The sequence below is a fragment of the Nomia melanderi genome, chromosome 12, assembly GCF_051020985.1.
Source record: "Nomia melanderi isolate GNS246 chromosome 12, iyNomMela1, whole genome shotgun sequence".
Lineage (NCBI taxonomy): Eukaryota > Metazoa > Arthropoda > Insecta > Hymenoptera > Halictidae > Nomia > Nomia melanderi.
The window spans coordinates 6,570,763-6,587,080 of NC_135010.1; the positions used below are offsets into that span (position 1 = coordinate 6,570,763).

Sequence of the window (16,318 nt, forward strand, 5' to 3'; positions counted from 1 at the left end):
TTGCACTCGAGAGGCGACTCCTAGTCGCCAGATGATTTGATACAGGAAAATTATAAATTTTGGTATTTACTTTAAATTTATTTTAAAGAATCTTGTCTACAATTTGGCTAGAAAGTACTGAATATTTCAAGCGAAAAACTTTCGAGTGCGAAGGGTTAACACGTTGGATGCCATGGAGGTTACCGGTGACCTCAACCAAATGGAATTACTATAACTCATTCGATTAAACTATGATCATTAGAAAACTTTTCTATATTACAAGTAATACAACCTAATGCAGTGACATTCAATAAGATAAACCTGCAATAATAATAACGTAATTCATTTACATAAGTTGATGTTATATTGTCTTCATTTTGTATATTTTTCTTGGCAAAGTTGTGCGGCACTCAACGTGTTAAATAAACGCAGTATACGTTAAACGCATGATATAAAGATGCCTATATTTGACTCTACAATAAATTTTTAAAACGTTCTTCGTTTTTTAATGAAAATTCCAAGCGGCCTGAATGGAAATTTCAGCGTAGGTCGTATACGCCCCACGCGGCACGGAACATGTTAATGTAATAAGAGAATTTATTTCAATGTTAATGAATTATGTGAATTGTTTTAATATTATTAACGCGTTGACTGTCACGATGGTCACCGATGGAGCTTCCAAATTGCCGAAGAACAATTGCAATAAAACGATTGATATAAAAATGTTTAGTAACATGAGTAGCTAGTGATACCAAATCATTGATAATTATTTTCAATTTCATTTGCTTTTGTTATTAATGAATAAATATTACTAGACAAAACGCTAGGAATTCTCCTGGCAGTCAACGTGTTAAATTATATAAATTATTGTAATATTAATAAAGTATATGAATTATTTTAATATTTCAGTAAATTAAATAATATTACTTTAGTACAGTTAGAAGAATAGAATTAGGATAGATAATGCTTTTTACTAGGAAAATTTATATATATATGAGTAGCCAGTTCTATGTATTTTTCAACAATAATTTATATTCTTTTGAAAATATTGAAAAGTTGTTTCAAATTTGTATAAAGATATCATTCACTGATAACAGATAATAAAACTGTAATAAATAAATAAATAAAATGTAATAATATGTTAATTTGTATGTTTAGAGGGTGCTTTGAGTATAGAAGTATGGGGCCACCGAAGCGCAGGTTTCTCTCGAAGCAAACCCGGCTGGGAGGTCGAGCAACAATTGGCCAAAGCTAGATCTCTGGCTGATCGATGGTCGGAGCTCACGCGGAAGATCGAGCTATGGGTTGAAATTCAAGAACTGAACGAGCAGGGAGAGTACTCGCCGGTCGAGGTATCCGTGAAGAGAAACACGTGGACAGGTACATGAATTTCTTTTTTCCAATAATATATTAAATATACGACCTACTGTGTCTAAACGCCAAGACCTAACATAAACGTAGTATGTCAGTAACAGTGAATGATCCAATCCAATCCTGATAATCGCAACGTTTTGAATTTTCAATCTCTATATTAGAAACTTAATTCATTAAATAAAGAAGAGGTGAATAGGTGGATAAATTGTTACTGTAATAATTCTAGTCGTTAATAAACTGAAAAGTAATCAATTAAACTTGAAGATAAGAAAAAGGAATTTTCTAATGTTCTAATCTTATAACCCTGAAGAATCTTATGCTGCGAATTTGCATGAAATTGGTGGATGCAATGAAAAACCGTATGTAGGTTGTCCAGTTTTAATTAGCCGAATGAAATACCTTGAAAAATATTGAAAACACTGTGGAAATGTTTCTGAACAAAATTAATCGAACTTATATTTTTCTTCTTACAGATCCCTTAGCAACCAATTCCTACTAGCGACTAATTGCAATTTTTACAGGTTCTTTTAATGATGCGAACTCATCATTTTCCTCAGGCGGCACTTATCAGCTGCGACAGGGGCAACAGCGGCGAATACAAGTCCGCGTGAAACCAGTACAAAATTCGGGAACACTGCCGATTATTTGTCAGTCGATACTGAACATTGCAGTTGGCAGCGTTTCTGTGAGGAATAGGCTTCAGATACCTTTGGACAGTTATCAGGACGAAGACCTGAGCATACTAAGGGAAAAATGGAGCGAAGCCTTGATGAAAAGGAGACAGTACTTGGATCAGCAGATACAGAAACTTATTAATAAGCAAGGTACATAAAATACCTATAAAATATCGAAGCACAAAATTTTCCAGTTTGTACAAACTGGCCCATAAAATGTTATATTAGTAGTTAAAGTTATTACTTATAATATAATTATCTTGATCTGATTTATTTAGAGTTAAAAAAAATTTTACTTCTCCCAACTGTAACTTCTTATTTTATATTTCATTATGTTCCTCGTGTCCATTAATAACTTATAATACTTCTTAATAATCGTATCAATATAATATATCAAATGTATTATTCAAATAAATTTCAGATAAAACCGAACAGGATATAGAACGTGAACAAAGCCTCGTAGATCAGTGGGTCAGTTTGACGGAAGAACGTAACGCTGTTCTGGTTCCTGCGGCAGGATCAGGAATACCTGGTGCACCTGCTGATTGGAATCCACCACCGGGCATGGAACCACACATACCTGTACTTTTCCTTGATCTCAATGGTATGAGAGAGCATCTTTAATGTCTTTTCTCTGAGAACTCCAAATTGATTAAATGTGATAACGTAGATAATTATGTATGAGATTGTATCAAAGAGTTTACTAATGTTTATGAAGGTTTGAAAATGTTTGAAAATGTTTGCGAATATTTGACGGCTAATTAACTTTTCGTACAAGTGTTTTCAAGCGTTTAGAATCATTTGTACCAACAGAAAAACTTGCGAGAAAGATGTACAATTATTTGAGACAGTGTAAGACTGTTTGAACAATTTTTTCTGATACATTCGAAATGGAATATTACAGCCGATGATCTCTCAACACACCAGTCCGGCGAAGAAGTCTCTGTGACTGGACTGAACTCGATCTTACCCAAGGAACACGGGAATAAGTTCTACAATCTGCCGATTATACGACGCATCGAAAAAGACGTCTGTGCCATTGCTGCTTGGGACTCCAGTATACACGACAATAAACACTTGAACAAAATCACAGATCGTGAGTCGAAATAATCTCTCTAGACCAAGTATTTAAAAAATAATATCCACTGTAACTTAATGAAAACATTTAATTTAATTTTAAAGTAACTTTCAATTTTACTACCATCATCAAGATATCATTTTAGTATTTTCTGCATTAATGTTCAGTGACTTTTAACGTTATACTTTATACAGTAATATGTCATTTTTATGGAAATAAATAATTTTGCTTTGAATAATGATTGTATAAACATTAACGACACGTGGCACGTGCTTCAGCGAACGAGAGGGTCTTTTTGATCGTGAAGACGACAGTGCGGCTGTCGCATCCGGCGCCGATGGACCTTGTGCTGCGTAAACGACTGAACCTGAACATTTACAAGAGGCAAAGCATCAGGGACAAAATATTCAGGAAAATAATCGGTACCGACTGTGAGACCCAAACAGGCGTCACCTACGAGGTCGTGTCTAATATACCAAAGGCGAGCGAGGAACTGGAAGACCGTGAGAGCTTGGCGCAGATCGCTGCCAGCGGAGAAGACAACAGTCTCTGCGATGGCGAAACGTATATCGGTAAGTTGCTGCAATTTAATTTGTTTATCTAATTGTTCTTATCAGTGGTCGTCCACTAAATAATCCTTATAATTAATTATAAAAATTATAATCAAATAATATTCTTTGAAACAATCTAGTTTACAAATTTGCTACTGTACCTAATTACCAGACTTCCATGTTTATACATTTTTTAATATACGAATGCAGAGAATATACTAAAATAGGATTTTTAAAGTAATAAATGTTCCAATTTATTTTGAACTAAATAAAACGATTAATAGAGAAAATTGCCTACCATTTAAAACTTGATTTTTTAAATTACTCTGAAAATTATAATATTGCACGAAGATCCAGGATTTTGTGATTATGTATAAAACAGAATTTTATTCTGATGTCTCTCAGACCTAACATTCATTCCTCTCGGTTTCATGTAAGAAAATTCGCCTATTATTTGTGGACGACCATTAAGTATCTATTTCAACGTTAAGACTCATGTGTCTCACCTGTCCAACTAGAAAAATACACGCGCGGTGTCTCGGCGGTGGAAAGTATCCTAACTCTAGACCGATTACGACAAAACGTTGCGGTGAAGGAGTTGCTGCAAGCACAAGGCCAACCACTGATGCGCAAGACAGCAAGTGTGCCCAACTTCTCGCAGGTACTACTGCCTCTCCGCCGTCTCGGACGCACTGTATGCTTTTCGTTTAATTTGTTTTTCTTTGCTTTTTTAATTTTACTCTTGTTTTTCACTCGTTCTTTCCCTTCTTAATACCGATCACAATTAATAGTCAAATATAATTTATATTTACTGCTCAAAAATTTTTAAAGAATTTTTAGAGCAACAGAGATGCGAGGATATACCGCAGTTAATCATTTCATGACCCTTCTACACAATTTTTCATCAGTTACACATGATTAATTCCAACTATACATACACATGTTTCTCTTTTTAATTTTTCTATAATTTAAATTATATTATCCGCATAATTCTTAGCAACAGTGTCAGAAAGTTATTAATTAAGTTATTAATCAGGAATACTGCAAATTAATAGATATTGAAGTAACCATTATTTTTAGTTTAATAACTCCAACAATATTCATGTTACAAAAGAACGACGTTTTTTTCCAAAAAAATATCGCTTATTAGCTACAACAGTGATGTAACTGGAACACGATGACTATCTAGAAAACGAATTTAATTTTTTTTTAATATTATTCTTTTGTAAAAATATCATACACTGAAATACTAAATACTAAATATAAATTCTAAATAAAATTCTGAATATAGTGAAATATTAAATTCAGACAAAAGTGTTATAGTATATTCGTTGAGTGCTCTAAAGTTTAAAATGCCATTTTTTCTCCATAAATAACTGGCTAATGACAAATGTGCAGTTACATTATTGTTGCAACGAATGAGCGATATCAATTAATCTAACGTATTACACGACATTTTTATTTACAGTTCATGAGATCCGACACCTCGATGGACTCCCTGAACGTCACGCGTTCCGAAAGCGTGACTGATCTCAACAGCGAACTGAACGGGATGTACTCTCGCCGCGCGTCCACTGGCCATACTAGAAATGACGAAAATTTCGTGACCACACCATCAAAACCATTTGGAATCGGTAAGCACCTTTCACACGCATTCAATCTTCCTAGTAGAATCTTCAGAATATTGAACTCATTAATATTACCATTCTATGATCTCCTAATCGCACGCTTCAGTATCTGTATAATGTTTTACCTAAATACAGGGTGCTTCATAATTCACGGTACAAGTCAAATGTATAATATTCCTATATAAAAAGTAACTGAAAAATGCAGAGCGACATTTTCTTGCAATTCACATTATTGTCAAAAATACTGAATTCTAATTTCATACTGTTGAAGATAACACGAAGACTTTATGAATAATAAAATTATATTTTATTCAATATAAAAACACAAAATTTTGCTTAATAAAAAATTACATGAAATACTGACTTTGAGAAACAAGTTCAAAATGTAGAATAAAATTTAACAAAATAACACTTAGTTTTCGATATTAAATTTATACATTCAGGTGCAATTGGACTGAATTCCATGTCTGCTCATAAATCGCCTGTTCTACTTATCGCGGGCTTGAACGATCACGAACATAAATTAGATTCCATTCTATGAATTGATTAAACCTAACATGAGTATGTACCATTAATTACGGAACACCCTATGCAATTCACAGAATTTTTAAGAGACAAAACCACGTTGACGGGCGCCGTTTACGAAATCATAGAAGATCCGAGATCGAGATCCAATCGGTACACACAAGAAAAAGAAAACTATCAAAAAAGAAAAAAAAAGAAAAAGAAAAAGAAAAGAATTCAATCGCATCCGAACCAAGGATATTTATTTTTCAATTGTTCAACACGAGATTTCACTCATACATGTCATTCTATCATCCATTAGTTGTCTGTTCGTTTTGTAGTAATCCATTTCTATCGAGATCGATGAATCGCTCAAATTAGAAGTTTCATTAACATAAACCTTTTTTTTCGAATCGTTCTGGCAACATGGTTATTAATACTGTTACTGTTGTTCATAATAACTTCTTTTAACAATATCCAACTGGTACTACCATAAAGTACGCCAACAAAAAGGTAATTCTGACGACTTTCCCGCAAGAGGAATCTTCTTTCACTTCTTACGTTCTCCGTTAAACTTTTTTTTTCTATTTTTTTTTTGTTTGTTCTTGTTTCAACTGTTTTACGTTTTGTCAAACTTTTTGATATACGCTCTGCAAGCATACGTTTTTTGCCATGACGTTGAATACATTAGCGAACCTAGTGAGATTTTCGATTTCCTTTTTTTTTGTATGATTTACAAAATATATATTCTTTCTAGTTTTTTTATTCGTTTGTTCTCGTTCCACTTGTTACTAGTTGTTGCGCTGCGACGACGTTTGTTCTCTGTTCGACGCAGAGCTTGCTACCGACGCAGGATTTTTTGCTAAATGGATTGCTACGTCACGCGCGATTTTAACGAATCAAATTTTTATATTCCATTTCTTTTCCGATTTATTTATTTATTCTTTTTTTTATTCGTTCTACCTTCTCTTTCGATTCGTTTTGGAATCCCCACGACTTTTTCTGCGAGTTCATCACGAGTTGTTTCTTTTTTAATGGATGCAACATCTTAGTTCGCTTTCGAATACCGATTGAATTATTCAAACGACGCTTTTGATCAATTTTAATGGCACTGTGTTCGACAACCTTAGCCCTTAGATCAACGTTTATATATATGTATACTTATAATACATGGTATATATACATATAAATGATTTACGTTTTTTTTTTTACAATATATCACGTTCACTTTGCCTTGATTCCGCTTTCTTCGATTACATTCAACCGAGGAATCTATGATCCGTTTCTGAAATGTGGCTTATGCAGTGTTTTTTGATATTATATATATATATATCACCTTGCCATGATAGTCACTTTAAGATTTTTTGGTATTGGATATGTTCGTTTTACTTTTTTCCTTTTGGATAATGGATGAGAACCATACTTCATCCGTTCTCGTTTCTCCTTTTTTCAACCTTGTTTTCTGTCATTTGGATTACGATTCATGTCATCCTTCATTAGCATTTCCTTCTATAGTGTCTAATCAGTAACAAACGAATTCATTGAAATTTCATTGAAAGTTAACGATTTCTGGCTTCCTAAACTTCAATTTTAATTAAATCCAATTATACAACTTCAATCATTTATTTCCTGTATTTCCTTTATAACAATTGCATTTTTAAAAATCAAGCAATACGAAACTCAGAAATATTCACGCAAATCGAGCAGTACTTTGATTTTAATACTATCGTGTTTCATAATTGAAATGAACGTTATAAATTCCTTTCTTTCCAATATCTTTATTCTCGATAAGGGATTCAGGCTCAAATTAAGAGGAAAATCCTCTGATTAAGAGGACATTTTCATTGCGATGGATATAAGACATTATAGAAGGAAATGATTATCACCTAGAACAAACACGACCGACATTTTCTCACTGTCCTTAAAAATGTTTGGTAATATCGATCTCCCTGTTAGTAACTACCACTACACTGGAACTTCGTATTATTATATTTACAGCTTCTATCATATTGTTATGTCACCACCGCTATGTTCAACTTTTTCGCACAGTTTCTATGATATATTTCACGAAAGAAAAAAAAAAGGAAGAAGAGAGAAGTGATATAATTATACAGCTTCCTAGAAAATCGTTGCCATTCACACGTGGCACGAGGAGAGTTGAGCATGGTACGAAAACCCAATCTCTCAGATCCGCCTAGCGTTTTAGCAGCGACACTTAAGCTCCACCACTTATAATACAGTATCTAAGGCTGTTTGAAGAGTCTTCGAGGGGGTGGCGTAATGTGGAGAACGAAGGAATATGGTGTTGATAGAATTTTCATTGAAAAAAAACCTACTTTGGATAGCAATTTAATACTGTGCAACTGCATTTACGAATAAATCAGGACGATGCTGCATTGTCAGGTGGAAGTATGAGGTCAGGAATTTGTTGCAGAATGAAAGACAAGTTTATAGTAAAGTCGTTGTTCATAGTATTATTCATTAGTATTATTATTGTTGGTATTAATATTAATGTTGTGTGTTTTTATAGTGTTACCAGTATTTATGGGTATTCATTTATTATTAGCATCACCAGTAGAAACTTGATTAATTTAATTTACTGGTACTAACATACTGCTGATATTGGGAATATTAATTGAATAATGTTAATTTAATAATTTAACGATTCAAAAAGTGGATAATTCATATAATTGCTAGCTTGTTAAGTATTATACTTTTATAAAATAGTAGCATTTTCTTTATTAATAATGAATCCTGGTTTCATACTCTTATAAAATTTTGAAACGGCACACTTATTAATTATTCAAATATTTACATTAAATTGTGTTACTATAATGACGTAGTAAATTAATAATAATACTTAATTGATGCCTACTTTTAATAAACAGAATAATTTGAGAAATGTGATGTGCTAATTAAAAATTTAGGACAGTCGCAGATATGAAATTAGATAATTAAAAATATACAAATATAAAAGGATAGTTGTTGCAAACATAGAAAAGTATAATTTTTTTCTATTAAATCTCCAGAAATTCTCTCCAATGAACATACAATTTTACACGAAAGGATAGAGAAAAATTCGTGAAATGCATAAATGCTCAAAAACAACAAAAGAAGATTGCTATGGCGACTGGATCTTTTTTTCACTAAAATTCTAAAGATGCTGTATTTCTTCGATCCACAATCCGCGACCCTTTTAAACCTAGCGTGTTCTGTAGCAAAATTTACCGAACGTCGTTTTCTTGGACTAATTAATGTATGCAACTTATCTGTTCCTCTGTTTAACACTACGTCTACTACTTCTACAACTATTTCGGCCCACGCAAGGCTCCATTCTGAACTCAGGTAAAATGGAGTCTTGATTGATATTTAATTGACGCCGTTACAGGCAGTGACGATTAGTACATATGTCTCGTGAGTGGTTGAGTCTGTCTGTTGTTTAGTTAACCCGTTTGCCTCGGTGTGTCGGCATTATTTATTTATTTGTGATATTGGCAATGTTCAGAACCAGAATCCCTTCAATAACATCGTTCAACATCTCTCGTAAAAACTACTTGAACCTCATCGCAGCATCATTCCCCGAAACATTCCATTTCGATGAATGGAAACACGATACATGGTTCACCACTGTTTCTTTTTCATTCAACTGCTTAGCATTCATCCATTATAATGTATTCAATTTGTACACTGAAAAGCTATGTTTTGGAAAAATCTTGCGAGAGGAAATACAATTTTACACTTCCTAGATCAGTACACGGTTTCAAAAGGAAATCGTCTAAGTTCCACAGTTCCCAAGAAAACCAATTTAAAAGTGTACACAGGAGTCAGGCAACATTTAATTCAATTAATAATCAATACTGAAAATTCCAATTTATTTCGTTTAATTATTAATGACTTTCATTGAAGATTAATTAATTAAAATCCTAAACTTGACGATTACAATTGTATAATTGCGAGTTACTATATATCAAAATTCTTACTACTAGATTCATCGATGAATCAGAAATTAAATTTATATTTATTTTAACAACTAATGAAAATTGAAATCGAAATTCCAGTTAATCCTATGTATAATTACTTCTTCATTCCAATCTCGTTTTAATCGAAATGAAATCGATACGTGATAATTCAACGAAAGTTGGCTGGCTCTGTTACACGTGCAAGTAGAAGGGAAAGAAAGTTTGGGTTCACTTTGTTCAGACAAACTTCATTGATCCATTGCAAGCCTCCTTGCTGATACAAAGAAATGCAAAGCTTGCCAATAGTTGAGAAGGAAGCGGTGACTATAGTAATGCGAGCATTTAACTCGTCCCACGCGCTTCAGTAAATAACAGAAAGAGCTTTGCGATACGCTGCCGCCTATTGTGTACGCCTTATGCATTCTAGTTCTGAAGATTGCTGACGCACTTCTGTATAGATCTGTTGAACTTGCTGTGTTTATTTGCGTGAGCCATGTTACTTTCGCCCCTGTTCTTGGATTACTGCATGCGAATGCGTTCCTTGTGTTCCGAGCATCGGCAAGTCTGTCCTTTTCTATTGCACATTTGCGCGACGATCACTGTATCGAAAGTAGGCCACGGATGTTTATGAGGTATAATACAACTTATAAAAACTGATGTTTGTATTAAGGTTAAAATTTACAAGGAATTATGGATATATTAAAAGAGTTATAATTCGATTTATAAAAACTGATGTTTGTGTTAAAGTTAAAATTTACAAGGAATTATGGATATATTAAAAGAGTTATAATTCGATTTATAAAAATTGATGTTTGTGTTGAAGTTACAATTTACAAAGAGTTACAGTTAAATTAAAAGAGTTCTAGTGAAATTGATAAAACTTGATGTTTGTATTCAAATTAAAATTTACAAAAAGTTATGATTAAATTAAAAGAGTTTTAGTGAAATTTATAAAAATTGATGTTTGCGAATAAAATTAAAGTTTATAAGAAGTTACTTATAGTTATTAGGTTAAATAGAGATATACCATGAATAAATATATCTATTTTATAATATTGTAATTCATAAATGTACTAATGGAAGAATATTGAATCAACTTTATTACAGATTGACAAGTATCTGTAATTGAAGATGTATAGTTTGAAGTAAACAGTGAAACAAAAATGGAAGTATTATATAGATAGTAGAGTAAAATATACAAGAAACAAGAGAAATTGATTGATAAATTAATGAAGTGAAACAGTTCACATTACACGTTCACATTATTGCAATATCTACTTTAACAAAGGTATTTCTTGAAAATGAAGAAATATTAAATATAATATTGGTTACTAAAAACTTGCTAGTAACAAAGTAACTCTGTCAAATGTAATTTCACAAAAATCATAAGAGAAAAGAGGAATAATAAATCTAATATCTACTAACTTGACTCTTGCAAAATTTCTAATCCCTTGTAATTGCAATTTTAATAACTTCCAATCAGTCTCTGCTGAATATTTTCTTATTTCAGTTACTTTAATATGTCCATTTCCTCACTTCAAAATTCGTATATCATCCCCAAACATAATACCCACCGTGAAAACGTTACTGAAACCAAATGAATCGCATAAACATCCGCAGCCTACCGAGCCACGCCAACGCCTAGAAACGAGAATAATCTAATCTCTCTCAGTATTTTACTTGTCCACGAGATCACGATGCACAAAGAAAAAAAAAAAGAAAGAATCATTCTTCTCACCGGCACCGTTTCCGTTCACTCTTGTTGCATACAATGATTCTCCTCACTTGTAACTCGAAAGCGCATGAGAACTTTTTTCGACAAACTTTTGCGAGCGAAGAAAAAAAGAAAACACTTCTCCACTCATTTAGAATAGAAACGGTTTCAACGAATGATGAAAGAAACGGTTTCGAAACAATCCTCGGGGATCGACGATTCGCCGGAAACCTAATATAGTAATTCCGACGAATCGTGGAGCCTCGGTTTTAATCGACAACAATAACAACACCAACAACAACAAATGAAAAACCGTGTGCGACACGAGACGCACTGTTAAATTCGTGGCGAACTAAAAAAAAACAAACGTAACGTGTCGAGTCGCTTTTGTCGAGTGTTCTTCTGTACATTTATTTTTTTTCTGTCTCTCCAATATACATATATATATATATTTTTTTTTTTTGTTTCTTTTCACTGTTTCTTACCTGTGAATGTGCTGTTGAGCAATATTTTAGAAACAGACGTAGGTTTATTGTATCATATTATATGTGTACATATATACTTATACATATATACATATACATATTTATATATTGATAGGATTAATGATGATTTAGGTGGATCCGCTTCTGAGAAACAATTTGGAATAATCTTGGTCCTTGCCCGGGGACTCGTGGTTACGCTAACCCGTTCACGGTTAGACCGAGTGTTTACGTTGATTTACAGTTAACTAGGAGTAAAATCTAGAAAACTTGAAAGTTAGATAGAACTTTGTATTGATTTGTTTCATCCGTTGATGGTTCTACGTTCGTTAAACGTGGAATTCGTATTTTCGTTGTGGTTTGAATGTTTCTGTAGAATGTTCTCTATACGTAACCTCCTAGCTCAGAGATAGAGATTGATCAGACATTGTTGAGAATTTCGATTAAGTAGAAATATAGTTTTGTTTTTATACGGTTTTCTTTGACGTTCTACTTCTAGATTGTTTTTAATAGTTTAATATAGTACAAGTGCATAAAATCCACAGTCCATGGATCACAAATAGACACAATTATCAAGATAAATCTTTAAATAATCCATTTCATTCGTAATTCTACGTGAATATTAAACGAATTGTTTGAAACATGAAAATAATTTGATCAACCTACGAAAAATTAAATGTAATGTACTTGATAAAATGTAGACATTGCAGAAGGAATTAAAAGAGTATTTTATTAAATAATTGAGTAAAAAATACTAAAAGAGTATAGAAATATATACAAATAAAATTCATTAATTTTTCACGAGTAACCGATTAATTATCAGTTTAAACGAGAAGATCGGTAAATTGATAAAAGAAGTAAGGACTAAATTGTTTCTCATAAGAATCAGAGAAAAGGGGTACTCTTAATGTTAGAAGCAAAGCTGATCTAAGTAGCGGCAAAGATTTTCGGAAAATTTCAATAGCCAGCTAAGAGTTCCCTTTTCTGTCGTCTCCACAGAGAGAATTAGTTTAAAGTCAACGAAGGATACGTACCGACCAATCAGTTTCCAAATAACGTAGACACGAATCGGTTGTTACGTAAATAGCGACTAGCGATGCATGGAATTGTCGTTTCGAAGTTAGCCAAGCATGCTCTATTAAGAAGATAGATCGTTCGAACAGTGTTAAAGATTACTATAGACGAAGAATCCGTTGAAGACACCAAGAACAATTGACTTTAAACTAATCGCTGTTGTTTAATATATTTCTAACGAGTTCAAAACGCATATTCTTCATGCCACGAGTCTAAAACTGAAAGCAACAAAATTTCAAGATTTGCTTAAGTTGTACAGAACTAATTAAATTTAATTTTCAATGTAAAACAACAGAAATGAAAAATGTTTCAAAACTTTAAGGGGCCAATTAAATGGAATTTTCAATTTGAAGCAATAGAAATGAGAAAATTTGTCAAATTGAAAATTAGTTTAACGCGTTCCTCGAATTATCCGTGCATTTTGGACTCGCGACAAAATGGCGAGTTAGAACGTTCCGGCAGTGTGTGAATCAGATGAAAAAAAAAACTACTAGAATTGATTCGAGCTGGTGTCGGAACGGAACCAAAAGAACCGATTGGAACGACGCCATTTTTTCGGTCGGGATTTGTACATTGTTCGCCGTTTAATGTATTTTATGGATAATTAATTGTGTTTCGATCGGTCGTCGGCGATACGGGCTCAAGAACGCGCGATCTTGTTACACTCTCGTGTTCACTGATTTTTCTCTCATTGTCCGGGTGTTTTCAGGCATGATTTCGATGACTGTGTTAAAAGCCTGTTACGAAAAGAAAAAAGAGAGAGAGAGAGAGAGAGAGACGAGATAATGGCTCGCCATTCAAAGGAGAGGAGAGAGAGAGAGAGAGAGAGAGAAAGAGAGAGAGAAAGCGTAGTGTTTCTTTTTAGTAAACCGACGAGAGTCCAATGAGAGTGCCGTGTAATCAGTACGTCTGTATCTCCTTTCAGCGAGACCAACTTTCCTGAATCTGAACCTGAATCTCAACTCATTGACACGTCTGCAACAATCCACCTCTGCCAAGTGTAGGTGACACTCGCTGTTTGGACGCTCTTTCGAACTTATCACAGAGAGAGAGAAAGAGAGAGAGAGATAGAGAGGGAGACTGTTTATGCAATTTAATCGAATTATTCGAAATATTCGATTCGAATGAACGACTTTCAGTTATTCGATCCAATTAGGAGAAAATTGTTTGTTTTATACAAACCGATGGAAATGTAAATCCACTTTGAATCTTCGTTATTTAAACTGAAAATGGGAATGGAAGTTTTTTTTATTGGTGGAGGTTTCTTGGGATAGAAATCGTTGAATATTTAAACAATAGGTTCAATATATGATGTATGAAGGTTTTTGACACGTTGAATGCCGCACAATTTCATAGAGCAAAATACAGAAAATGGAAAGAATATAATATTAAATCATTTGATTGAATTGCATTATTATTGCACATTCATATAATTGTGTATCACCGCATTAGGTAGCATTATTTATAATATAGAAATATTTCTAAATAATCGTCGTTTAATTGAGTAAATTACAGTAATTCAGTTTGATTGAGGGTCACCGGTGACCCCCATGGCATACAACGTGTTAATATTAATTGATTTGATTTCAAGCTTCTACCTTGTGATAATTATCACGAGATACATCATGAAAGAAGAAGTTAGTCTTGACTATTATCAGTTTAGTGACATTAACAGTAAATACTGAAAAAAATACCAATTAAATTATTTAATCCTCGTTTATGAACATGTTATCAATAGTATTAACAAGATTATTATCAGCGAAGGAAAATCACCAGACCAACAAATTGATTGACAACTGATTTCTGCAAAGTTCGAAAGAGCCCATTCGATCATTCTTGTAGTGATTAGTAGAATCTTCGGTTTCCTTACTCCTTAGTTCGACCGTTTTACGTAGTGTATAGGAATAGACACTGTTCTCGAACCGTAATATACATATTCTTCGTAACTGTTCTTTTCGTTTTTGTTACCGAGACACCGTAGTTGTTACTGTCGTACCTATATCTATATATATATATTTTTTATTTTTATTTGTTTTTTCTTCTGTCTGTATTAGTGTTGTGAAAATGAGTCTTGAGCCTCGAGCCTTAGAAGCTGCATAAGCTCAAGTCTTCAACACTTGAGTCTTTATTTTGGAAGACATAATTCTTTTGATTCTTTAAGTATAAAAACTTGAATGTTAAAGGTTCCTAAGGCTCAGATCGAACTTTCAAAGCTTCAATGTTAAATCCTGAAACTTTAAAGACTTAGACTTTAAGGTTGAGTATTGAAGCTTCAAAGACTTTAACTTTACAGATATCTCAAGATTTAAAAACTCTGAGTGTTCAATATTGAAGCTTTATAGTATTCTAAACAAGTAATGCTCAGCCTTTAACGCTGAGCTTTGAAGCTTCCAGAACTCGGGCTTTCTAGATATCTCAACTTTTATAGAACTCTAAACGTTCAATGTTCGAGCTTTATAATGTCGAAGTCTTCAAGGCTCAGCCTTTAACGTTAAGCCCTGAACTTTCGAGAACTCGAGGATCATAAAAATCTGAGCCTTCAAGACTCAGCTTTCAAAGTTGAGCATTCAAACTTCGAGGGTTTGAGCTTCATAGAACTCTAAGCTCTCAAGACTCGGTCCTTAAAGTTAAGAACTGAACCTTCGAGGACTCGAGCTTTATAAAATTCTAAGCTTTCAAGACCCAACCTTTAAGGTTGAACATTGAAGCTTCGAGGACTCGAACTTTATGAAGCTCTGAGCTCTCAAGACTCAGTTCTTAAAGTTGAGAATTGAACCTTCGAGGACTCGAGCTTTATAAATCTCAGAGCTTTCAAGACTCAGCTTTCAAGGTTGAGCCTTAAAGCCTCAAGGACTCCAGCTTTTTACAACACTAGTCGATATTAACTGGAACCGCAGCCAACACTGCGCGAAAAGCGCAGCGCGTAGCTCCGTATGTGTTCGATGTTCTATCGCTTTACAATTTTATTGGTACCCCTATTCGGCTCTGTTTTATGTTTTTACTTGAGGCTGCCTTATATTCCACGTATGCGCTTCCTCTTCTGAACCCTGACACTATATATTGCAAACACTGGCTCGCATACTAAATAAAACGATACCTTAATATACACTGAACCTTAATAGACACTGATTCTAACCATTGTGGAAGTATCGTTGGCATATTCAGTCGACGAGTGTCTGGGGAAAAAAGGGATCGCTGGAACACGTGAGCGAAGATACCTTCGATTAATGTACAGGGTGTCCTGTGGCCGGTGCTGAAGTCATGGAAATGATTTTATATGAAACAAGGAATTGAAAGTGTG

General features: G+C 33.6%; 2 protein-coding genes across 15 annotated transcripts in view; one reads left to right on the top strand and one right to left on the bottom strand.

The window, feature by feature from the left end:
• Positions 1–16,318, top strand: part of LOC116426101 (Kinesin heavy chain 73) — a 208,315-nt gene that overhangs the window by 172,503 nt on the left and 19,494 nt on the right. For 5 of the 14 annotated variants that reach the window (XM_031974591.2, XM_031974592.2, XM_076372624.1 and 2 more), the window contains 10 exons: positions 1,138–1,359; positions 1,875–2,177; positions 2,449–2,631; positions 2,932–3,123; positions 3,384–3,677; positions 4,175–4,317; positions 5,125–5,290; positions 6,287–6,301; positions 9,116–9,133; positions 13,943–14,017. In XM_031974591.2, coding sequence (XP_031830451.1) covers positions 1,138–1,359; positions 1,875–2,177; positions 2,449–2,631; positions 2,932–3,123; positions 3,384–3,677; positions 4,175–4,317; positions 5,125–5,290; positions 6,287–6,301; positions 9,116–9,133; positions 13,943–14,017 — 1,611 coding nt within the window. The remainder of the gene's footprint in view (positions 1–1,137; positions 1,360–1,874; positions 2,178–2,448; positions 2,632–2,931; positions 3,124–3,383; positions 3,678–4,174; positions 4,318–5,124; positions 5,291–6,286; positions 6,302–9,115; positions 9,134–13,942; positions 14,018–16,318) is intronic. The other 9 variants (XM_031974596.2, XM_076372625.1, XM_076372627.1 and 6 more) reach the window with 6 other exon arrangements.
• Positions 1–16,318, bottom strand: part of LOC143175142 (uncharacterized) — a 165,524-nt gene that overhangs the window by 112,751 nt on the left and 36,455 nt on the right. The window lies entirely within an intron of this gene.